At 45.2% G+C, this 10,777-nt stretch overlaps 1 protein-coding gene across 1 annotated transcript; it reads right to left on the bottom strand.

The window, feature by feature from the left end:
- Nucleotides 1–1,509: 1,509 nt before the first annotated feature.
- Nucleotides 1,510–9,018, bottom strand: PA2G4 (proliferation-associated 2G4). Its single transcript, XM_016224553.2, has 13 exons — nt 8,762–9,018; nt 6,875–7,003; nt 6,510–6,615; nt 6,349–6,418; nt 6,014–6,106; nt 4,430–4,493; nt 4,105–4,183; nt 3,876–3,954; nt 3,650–3,783; nt 3,277–3,371; nt 3,029–3,156; nt 2,833–2,886; nt 1,510–2,630 (listed from the first exon to the last, which is right to left on the bottom strand). Exons 1-13 carry the CDS (start codon nt 8,847–8,849, stop codon nt 2,565–2,567), a joined length of 1,185 nt encoding a protein of 394 aa, XP_016080039.1. The 5' UTR covers nt 8,850–9,018; the 3' UTR covers nt 1,510–2,564.
- Between the last annotated feature and the right edge of the window lie 1,759 nt (nt 9,019–10,777).

The raw sequence follows: 10,777 nt of genomic DNA on the forward strand, positions 1-10,777 counted from the left end.
TCTACCGATGGAGAGGGGAAGAGGGCTGTCTCCTCTAGGGCAAGAATGGTATTTGATATTACGAAAAAGAACTTACCAGTCTCAAGGTATAGACAGGTCAGAAGCACCCAGTAAACAGGTAAAGATTTGGACAGTTACAAAGGATGACGAATTCTGCCCTGGCCGGTGTGGTGTTGGGTGAGCATCGTCCCATGCACTATGCCCTGAGGTTGCTGGTTCATCCCCGGTCAGGGCACAGGATTCCCAGTAGGGGGAGGCAACTGATGGATGTTTCTCCCTCTCCCTAAAATCTGTCTAAAATTAATAAAAACATATTTTTAAAAAAATCCTTAACCAGACTTCACCTTATTCACTTTGATACTGCAAGTTTGTTGTTGTTTTAATAAATATGTCTTTATTGATTTCAAGGTGGAAGGGAGAGGGAGAGAAACATCAATGATGAATCGTCATTGATCCGCTGCCTCTTGCACTCCTCAGCCTGGGAATCAAACCGCAATCTCCTGGATCCTGGGTCTATGCTCAACCACTGAGCCATGCCTGGCTGGGCAATACTGCAAGGTTTTTAAATATTTATTTTGTTAATCCTTACCCAAGGATATTTTTTCCATTAATATTAGAGTGGAAAGGAGGGAGGGAGTTTTGGGGGAGGGAGAGAGCTAGAGAGTGATAGAGCAAGAGGGGGAGGGGAAAAGAAGCATTGATGTCAGACACATCGATTGGTTGTCTCCTGCTTGCACCAACCTGGCTGGGGATCGAACCTGCAACTCTGGTTCATGCCCTTGACTGGGAATCAAACCAGAGACCCGTGTACAGGCCAATGCTCGAACCACTGAGGCACGCCAGTCAGAGATTGCAAGGTTTATTATAATCCCTGTTCTGGTGGTTTCCCTTTGTAACATATCACCCTTTTAACTCTATTAAAAGAAGGTTTTTAAAACTTGGAGCCCTTGTTCTAAGTGCTTAAGTAGTTCCAGTATTTTCATCATATTTTTTTAAAAAAAAAACAAAAAAAACAATTATTTCATTATCAAATCCACCAGAATTTCACCTGTTGATTGTCCAGTGTATAAGCTCTTAATGAAGAGCTCCGTTTTGTTTACTGTAGTAACTCCAGGTTAGCGTGCCTCACATGTAAAATACTCAAATCTAATAAATTATTCATTTTAGGCTGACCCTGAAAAATTTTGTAACACTAAAGGTATTTTTCCTGGCTTTCTAAATCAAGATAAACACTTGTATAGTGTGTTATTTTTTGCACTACACATTAAACATGCTAGTCCTGAACAAAGTGTCAGCAGCAAGATTATGTTTTCACTTTAGAAAATTAAATCAAGCTCCCATAGAAAATTTACTACCTTAATTCAGAAAACCCAGGATTTATATCTTTTGGTTGGGGAAGTAGTCCTTTTTTAGAAAGGCAGAATATGGCAATATAGAGAAACAGCTTCAAATAATCACCACTTCAACATTCTCCCACCTCCATCAAATAAGAGCAGCAAAGGCACATAATTATGAGCAAATCCAAATTTATTTTAACGCCATGTCATTTTCAATGTTTAAAAACCTCATAAGTTAGCGGGAGCCCTAGTTCCCTGGGACACATGCTAGAGGTACTGAATGAAATTCGTCACCTTTCTCTCCAAACCCCTAGCAATTCATCCAATTCAAGTCCACAGCTTTAGAAAGCCAGGAGTTGTCTCTTCAATCAGTCTGCTCCTCTGGTTCCTGGTCTTTCTTTCAAGGGAGGGAGGTCAAAATATTTCAAACGGAACAAAACCACAGTTGAGCTTCCAGCTCAGGTTTGTAAGATGGAGTAAGGGAAGACCCCACTGACTCCAAAGAAATGGACTGGTTGAAATGAATTCCTCCCTTTACAGCTTTGTTGGGGGTGGGGAGAAGTGTCCTGCAGAACAAAAATGACTACAAAGATTTACAAATGAGGATCCGTTTCATAGATGAGAATCCCTTGGTAAGTGCAGGCTCCAACTCCTAAAAAAAAGGAGGGGCCTGACCAGACAGCCTGGATCAGAAAAGGAATCTCCACGTGTGAATAAAAACAATCTGAAAAATAGCTCCTCTCTACTTTGAGGCCAGATAAAATACTTGGGAAGAATGGGAAAAGAGAGGAACAAGCCCCAACAGATGGGAAAATGCTGACATTCAGTGTATAAAAAAATTTCAGCTGAATTTTTAGTGGTGGTGGCTCCTTTAGCCTCCTCCCTGTTCTGTTGTAGGGTCATAAACCTTGACCAAGCAAAGAGTGGTAGAAAAAGGCTAGAAAGAGGGGCTTGAAGACGATGGATTTTGACTCCTGATTTTATTGTTCAATTTCTCTTTTCTAGTTAAAGTAGTCTTCGGTAGCTGGGAAGCCTGGCCTCCCAAAACCAGAGTCAGTTGGAGCTGGTTCTTGTTGGAAGGGGGTTGGGTTGGGGACTGGGATGGGGGCAGGGAGAGCCCCTGCTCTGCTGGCGGTCCTGGGTGGAGAAGACGAACTGCACTTCACAGAGCCTGGGGTGTGGTGGGAAGGGGATGAGGCAGGAGCAGCTGGGGAGATGGGACCCACCTCAGTCCCCAGCTTCATTCTCTTCCAATGTTTCCCCACTGGTGGCATTTTCTGCAGTCTTGGAGGCCTATATTCATGGAAAGAGGGAGAAGACTTGTCAGTTTCCTTGGGGTGTTTGGGGGACCAAGGACAAAAATACCCTAATTCTCTAGGTCAGGGCTGAGAAGGGGGGAAATAAGTATATACAAAAATCTATGCCCCACTATGACCCAGGAAAGTGGAATAAAGAGGGATCAGGTGCAACCTGCCAAAGAGGAATAATAACACACCTTCTTTTTTTTCTTTTTCTGGGTTTTCCGACTTGCAGAACTCTGGAGGAGGGCCTGGAGAATAGGAAGAAGGAAAACAAATTTTGAGGAAACAGTCTAACTCTCAATATTGTAATTTTTTCAGGACTTTGCTTACATTTAGTCCCCACTACCATGACTGGTTCCACGTGCTCACCACTTTCCAGCCCACACTAACCTTTAGCTCTGCATCCTGGACCTCCATCTCAGACTTGTAAAGGTCAGGCTCAAAGGGACCACTGGTTATCCGCATGGGACCATTAGGCATGAGCAGAACTGTAAATTTAAACTGGGCAACAAATTCGCCTATGGAAGAGAGACGTGTTTTGATAAAATGCTCCCTTGTCATTCTTTTTCTATAAGCTATAAGGAGGAAGGAGGGAACCATATAACCAGTTCCAAAGTGAAACTCCTTTTAGAACTTACCCTCCTTCTCATAGAGAACATTAAATGGTTGCAGCAGTTCATGTTTGGCGCACTCCACCACACCCATCCGGGCCTTCTTCTCATCTTCAAATGCTCTGGGTAGGGGAAGACAAATCCAGGTATCCTTAACTAGCTATCAAGTCTTACCAATTTTGCTCATGTTTTTAAATCACTCCTATCCTTGGGCAAAAATCATGCTTAGGATTGCTCTTTTACATTCCCTTCAACGACGGAGATGGGGAGCATAAGAGAACACTTGCATGCAGGCTGGAGCTACAAGTCTAGACAGGAGGGAAGAGGGAATAGTATTCCTGGGTGTGTGGTCTATGAGTCACACTAGTTCTAAGTCCTGTCCTTATGAAGTGCAGTATACCTTAAAGTAAACGGCATGGCATCAAAACGCCTTTCAACCTCACTGAAGAAGGCACGTGAAGTTTTCATTTTCAGGCCATATTGTTTAGAAGGATCTCGTTTATAAATGGTGGTTCTCTGTCCTGCATCCTTGGCCTAAAAGAGTAAGTTAGGTCACATTTGTTCTGGTGCTCCTGGAACAAACCCTCAGTCATCCCTCTTTGCTAGCTCTGGTAAACACTCCTCACCTTTCCCTCTCCTGAGCTGACGAGAACATCCACAGCATATACTTCATGTACCTCAAATTCAGCTTTTTCGTGGTCCTTCCTAAAAGGAATAAAAAGGGAACCATAAAGACCAATAAGTAGTTTTTGGAGTTTGAAGTAGAAGACAGACAAAACTAGGCTGGGAGCATAGAAGAAAAAATTCATGACTAGTCTGGTATGGTGGAAGGTGAAGGGTGGGATTGGCACCTACTTCTGCTGGTCTGTGGGATTCTGGATAATGGTTTTCTCTCCATCAATGACATGCTGCTTCAATTGGTGTGACAGCATACCTGTAGAAAGGACAAAGCTAATGGTACCAGCCATCTAGAATCCCAAAAGGTTTCCAAATCCCCCTACCTAAGTAGTTTGATGGGGCAGGCAACGAGAGAAATATGCCTGACTATGGAAACAGAGGGCACTGAGGTTTTTGGCTTAGACTGTCCTAGAGCCAGGATGGATTCTCAAGGGAAGAAACAGCCTTAATTTTGCTAAATCACTGGTACTTAGACCCTCAACCCTGTTATCTGAGGTCTTACCTTCTATTGGTGTGCAATTAAATGAATGGGCAACTTTGTTCCAGGCTTCGGTCACTTGTGTGTTCTAGAAGTACAAGATCAAATAAAAGGTAAGATATCAGGGGCTCGTAAGTTCTCTATTATGTGAGTCAGAAGCATTAAAGAACTCAGAGTTCTAATATCCTCCATCAAGTACAAGGGATTCTCATTGGTTTTTCATGTCATAGCCCTATCAATCCCTACAACCTCAACATACCTTACATTTGCATATCCTTTTACAAAGCACTTTCACAAAGATGGTCTAATTAGACAACAATTCTTGAAGGTGAATAGGGCAGATCTACATCCCAATCTAGAAGATGAGGAAATTGAGGCTCAGAAAGGTTAAATGACTTGCTCAGGGTTAAACCAGTTAATGGAAAGAACCTGGTAAAAAGCCAGGTTTTATGATGATAAATTCTGTGTCTATTCCATTATACCAGACATTCTAACCTGTCAAGGACAGCAAACTCTTATTTTCCCTTTCTCACCTCTTCCAAACATCATCTGATCCTCACCTAAGCTACAGTTCTTAGACAAAAAGTGAATAATTAATCCCAGCTAATATTATTAAACTATGTACTAGGTAGTGCGATAATCACTTTATATGGATCATCTCAATTGTCATAACCCTTTGAGAATAAGGCACAATTTTATTTTCCCCATTTTACGCAGATGAGGAAATTTGAGTTCAAAGTTATTTTTAAGTAGCAAGAGGTGGCAATAGGGCAAGAACCCAGAAAGTCTGTCATAGCTAGACAATACTACCTTCTAGTGAAGATGCACAATAATTAAGTATATAAGTAAAAATAATAAACATGTAAAATAATAATAAACACAAATCTGTAACCATGCGAGGCACTGTTCAAAGTGCTTTATAACAGTTCTATGAAGTAGGTATCACTATAAGAAAACTAACGAGTTTTAAGTATAAATTATGCAATTAAGTAACAATGGGGATGAAGAACAAATTGATTAAAAGCATGAAGAACAAAAGAGTACAGAAAGAGAGCAAGGAGAAAGACAATACTTTAAGTATTGAACAAGTCTATAGAAACTTCAGTGTTAGAAAAATGTCTTCACTCACAGTCTAACACCCTAAATTATATTAATTCATGAAAGTTTATGATCCCTGGGCTTCCCAATATTGTCTTGCAAGGTACAGAACTAACTTTTGGCCTCCCTCTGTCACCAGCACTATTATTGTTTTATAACCTTTTAAAATATATCTGTTTTATTATAAGCTATCTACCTCAAATTATTTTTGGGGAAAGATGCACATCAAAAACACGAAAAAGAAAGGATCTCCATAGGCTCCATATATCCCCATAGAGCTAGCATGGAACTGTCTATGGTAGGCGCTCGCGGTCTGCTGTTTATTATTAAACTCTTTAGCTCCTGCCTTTTCTCTTACAGAAATCCCATCCTATGAGGTAGCTAATTTTAAAAAGCTATTTGTTTTATAAGAGGGCTGTGGGAGAAGCTGGCAGTTCAATATAGAATAATTGCAGATGCCTAGTGCCCCTTTGGCTCTATCAAACTTTGGAGTTGGACTAAACAGCTTACCTGGTTTCCAGGTTTGACCAGGCGTAGGGCAGCTTCAGCACAGAGGTGAGCTGCCTTAATGACATCTGCTTTCCTCCCTGTTACTTGGGTTCCCTGTAGATAAGGAAACACAATTAGTACCTTCCTGGAAAGTTCTCAGTTGGTTATTCAGTTAGTATCTGTGTGTCCATTATGCAAGGCCAGCCAATGAGAAGGAGAGAAAACACTCCCTTTTCCTTTTATTTCTCTATAGACTCTTGAAGCTTACATGGTGGTAGAGGGTGGGGATAAGAATCAAGAAGTCATACACCCCCCACTCCCCCCAGGCTGAACAGAGTTCAGAGCAGACCACCTACCTGAGCTACATCAACCACAAAAGTGTGAGCCACATTAGCGATGAAGCCATCCACATGGACCCCAAGGTCACTGAAAAGCAAAAGCAGAGTACAGCCTTAGCAACTGGGACTATGTAAATGCTTAGGAAAAAGACAAGTGCTCTAAAATTCTTTAAACTTACATTTTTACCAAGTCACCTTCCTTGAGAATATAGTCCTGGTCGCTCTTCAAAGGGGAGAAGTGACATACACAGTTATTTACTGAAATACTGGTGGGAAAGGCAATACCTGTAAAGAGAGAATCATCAGCCTTACTACCTTGCTATTTTAGACCCCTGATGCCTCTCAGAAAAATGGAAGATCTTCTTTAGGGTCTTGCCTAAGTTTAATCAGTTTGGATTGGGTAGGAAGCTGCTTATAACCCACTTGCCATTCCAAATTTCCAAATATCTCAACCAGAGGTGGGGTGAGAGTTATATCATTATGACAAACAAATGGGCCTAATAAGGGTCAAACTTGGGGAATTAGCAGGGGATTGATATTTTACCTTTCTTCATTTCTTTTTCTTTCTTGAAAATTTTCCCTGTCTCTTCCATAATCATGGCATCTCCTTTCTCACACAGGCTCAGTACCGACACACCTGAGCAGGATGCTTCCACCAAAGACCGAAGTACCCCTGGGGACAGAATCCCACCATGTCAGTCCCACATGTGTTGTCTAAGTTACAATCCAAGCAATACCTAGAAGTTGGATCCAGAGTTTCTAATATTCCCAAGAGACATTGCCCTAAGGCTGAAAGATGGAACATGTTTTGCCTTTTGGAATGTACCTAGCTTTAATATCTAAATTTCTACCTTCCCCCTTCCTTATATAATGTGACATCTGGGTATATACAATCTATCTAAAGATGATACCTGTGGTGTGGTAGGCCAGAATTATGAACTTCAAGGGGATTCTTACCAAGGTATACCATATACATGCAAAGCAGACTAGAAATTTATAGGAGTCAGGAACAACAGAAAAGTAGGCACAGAATTGCTGACTCAAAGCTGATGCATTGTGAAATGCTACCTTCTCCCTTCTCAGACACCCAATTAGGTGTTAGTAATTTGATTTATGTAGGCTTATTTCCACATAAACAAGTGTATAAGCCAAGGGTACTTAATCTAAGGTCCCCGGGCTTCAGCAGGTTCATGGCTTATAGTTTTTGGCAGACTGCAAAGTGGTATGTGACTCAAAATATGTGACCTAAAATAGTTTCAAACTGGTAACCGTGATCACTAATATTACGTGCAATAGTGTACCAAAAATGGAGTACTATAGTAAATGTCCATTATGTTATAGAGCATCTCCATGGCACATCCAGAAATTCAGGTTTGATTTTTGTGATCTAAATTTTGGTGATTATTTGAAGCCTGAAACTCAGGTTTTCAGACATAGGACCACAGGCACCCTAAATAACTACCTATACTGTCAAAACCACTTAAAAGCGCAAAGACAAGCACTTTCTGTCCCCTCAGACAGAAAAGTGAATTGTAAATAGAGAAAATTTAAAGTGAGACATCTGCCTATAGTGGCAACTGGCTGCTGACAAAGTCAGAGCAGTCCTAATAAGGATGACTTCTGAGATCCTAAAATCTGTACCCCCCTTTTCCAGTACCATTCACGAGTTTGCCTGGCTGGGGTGAGGACCTCAAAAACACTGGTAGAGTTGTCAAACCCCCTGAGAACAATCAAAGTTGAAGACTAACTAAGGCTATCTGCACAGATTGAAGGCAGTAATGAGTAACTTCAAGAAAAAACAGATATATCTCCAAGAGGATGTGAGGAGCTCCAGGGGTGCCTTCCAACGGTCCCTGGGCTGGCCCAAGAGTAGAAGGGGGCCCCCACAAGGGAAAGAGTTGAAGTAAAGAACGAAAGACTTCAGCAAAGCACGTGGTAAGGAAGCTAGTGTCAGGGACGGCAGCGGAGGAAGGCGCCCGGCGACCCGCACAGGGACCCGGCAACACGTGCCGGCTTGGCTCCGGACGCCGGGGTACCGCGACAAAATAGAGAGGCTCTCCGTAGCCAACAGCTGGGCGCTTCCTTTCCGAGGTGGCCTCGCCGCTGCCAGAATGAAAGGTGGCAGGGATCCGGGTGAGCAGGAGATGCGCCTTGCCTCCTTAGCAACGGCCTAGGGTCCGCGCCGGCCAGGGAACCTACTCTGAGCTCTTCCTCGTCGCCGGCCCGCACCTCCAGACTGCAACCCAGGCCCGGACGCTCAGGTCCCAGGCGCGACACGGAGTCTTCCCACCACGCCACCCACAGCGGACCAGCGCGGGGCCCTCAGCTCGCCCCGCAGGACCCCACCGCCCCAGCCCCTCCGGGGCGAGCCCTGTGCCGTCCCCTTTCCCTCTCGCAGTCCAGATCCCCGTACCCCCGAGGCCGTACTCACGGTTGGCGATGTCGCCCCCCATCTTATACTTGGTCACGACCAGGTCCTCGGCGATAGTTTGCTCCTGCTGCTCGTCCTCGCCCGACATCTTCCCGCCGCCACCACCACTGCAGCCTCGTCCCCTTGAGCCGCCACCTGGGTCTCCCTCCCTAGCCACAGGCTGTGGCCAGAGCCCCTCCGATTCGCGAGGAGAGCGCGAGCAAAAGCTCGAGCAAGCAAGGGAGCGGGCGGGCGAGAGCGAGAAGCTGCGAGCGCGCGGGCTGAGGCGCAGGGCACGCTGGGACAACGAGTGCTTTCCGCAGCCAACTTCTAGCCTTCCTCCCGGACTCTTGAACTATAACTCCCAGCCTGCCTTTCGCCCCTCTACGCCAGGCCCTGGGGCCTTGCCCTCCGTGGGCCTCGCACGCTGGAATCGCCGGGCACGCTGGGAAGGGTCAAAGCTCCGGCGGGAAGGCGGAGCCGTTGGGGAGCTTAAGAAGCGTGGTCTGTCTCTCCCCGAAAATCCGTACCTACCAGGAGCCTTGAGCTGGAACCTTTAATGGAGTGGGGCGGACTGAGAGAGAAGGGGAGGAGCTACGGCGGGGAAATGGGTTTGGAGGCGGAGAGGCAGGGTGGAGCGCAGACAATTGGGGTGAGTACCCTAAGGGCGGAGAGGCAGGGTGCGCCCTTCCCCGGATACCTGGAGCGGCTGGCGAGACCGGCCCGGCCGGTGCAGTCGTCCGCCGATGCTGGGAGGACCGGGAGGGGCAGAACGGGTGTGGAAGGAGACTCAGGAGTAGGGATTAACTGGGCCAGCGGACCCAAAGGTGGTATCCCTTTGGCTTCCCAGTCTAGAGGCTGGACTCCCACGGAAGATGGAACTATTGTTCCCTGCGATAGGGTTTGATGGCACTTAAGCGAAGTTTTCAAGGAGACTTTTTTTAAGAGAGTAAGTTCTGAAACAGGGAATTTCAGTATTTCACGTCTTGAAGGAGCACATCTATAGGGCTTTTTCTAACTTCCCCAACTTTTTATTTTTTTATTTCTATTGACTTCAGAGAAAGGAGGGGAGAGGGAGAAAGATTGAAACATCAATGATGAGAGAGTAATTGATCGGCTGCCTCCTGCACCCCCCCCCCCACACACACACACACTGGGGAGCTAGTCCACAACCCGGGCATGTGCCCTGACCCGGAATGGAACTTCCATCTCCTGGATCCTAGGTCGATGCTCAGCTGCTGAGCCACACCAGCCGGGTTCCCCAAACTTTGTTATTCGCAGTTGATTGCCTTGTACACATTCCTCACAAAACCTTTACATGAAAAGGACTGTGCGCTATGCCTCTTTTTAAAAAAATTTCTTAGTTTTAGAGGACGTTTGTTAAAGCTGGGGACAGTAAAACAAGGAAGGACCTAGGATAAAAGCAGCAACAGGAAAGAGACTAGGTGGGGAAATGAGCCTAGGCTGGGCTGCTTTGGCTCACCAAGTAAGAGAAAAGGGGGCCTTAGGGACTGGGACAGGAGGTTAGCAGGGAGAAAATGGCTGCTGTCCATTGCTTGTGGGGTCCCTTAGAGTTTAGGAGATGCACGTTTAGGGGGGAAGAGGGGAGCAGGTAAGGCACAGGCCTGCTCCTGGGAGGGAGAGCATGCTAAGGGGATGCAAGGAAAAGTAGGACTGGAGAAAGCTGCATGGGACAAAGTAGGGTTGTTGGAAAACAGAGAAAGCAGGAAATAAAGATAGCTATGGCCCAGCCTGTTTGGCTTAGTGGTTAAAGCACCAGTTGGCCTACGGGCTGAAGGACCCTGGGTTTGATTCCAGCCAAAGGCAGGTACCTAGGTTTGCAGGTTTGATCCTCTGGTTGGGGCACGTGCAGGAGGAAACCAATCAATGTGTTTCTCTCACATTGATATTTCTCTCTCTCCACTCTTCTGAAAAGCAATGGGAAAAAAATGTCCTTGCGTGAGGATTAAAAAAAAAAAGGTAGCTATGTTCTGCTGAGGAGCAAAGGGGTGGTCTACCTTACTAAAGATTTTCATT

The sequence above is a fragment of the Miniopterus natalensis genome, chromosome 2, assembly GCF_054644295.1.
Source record: "Miniopterus natalensis isolate mMinNat1 chromosome 2, mMinNat1.hap1, whole genome shotgun sequence".
Classification (NCBI taxonomy): Eukaryota; Metazoa; Chordata; class Mammalia; order Chiroptera; family Miniopteridae; genus Miniopterus; species Miniopterus natalensis.

What these genes read in the sequence shown, in the direction of transcription:
- PA2G4 (XM_016224553.2), bottom strand. Translation starts at nt 8,849, where the DNA reads ATGTCGGGCGAGGACGAGCAGCAGGAGCAAACTATCGCCGAGGACCTG. An exon ending in TTGTGGTTGATGTAGCTCAG is followed by an intron (nt 6,107 to 6,348) that starts GTAGGTGGTCTG and finishes CCTTATCTACAG; the next exon opens with GGAACCCAAGTAACAGGGAG. An exon ending in AGAAAAAGAAAAAAAAGAAG is followed by an intron (nt 2,631 to 2,832) that starts GTGTGTTATTAT and finishes CCATGAATATAG; the next exon opens with GCCTCCAAGACTGCAGAAAA.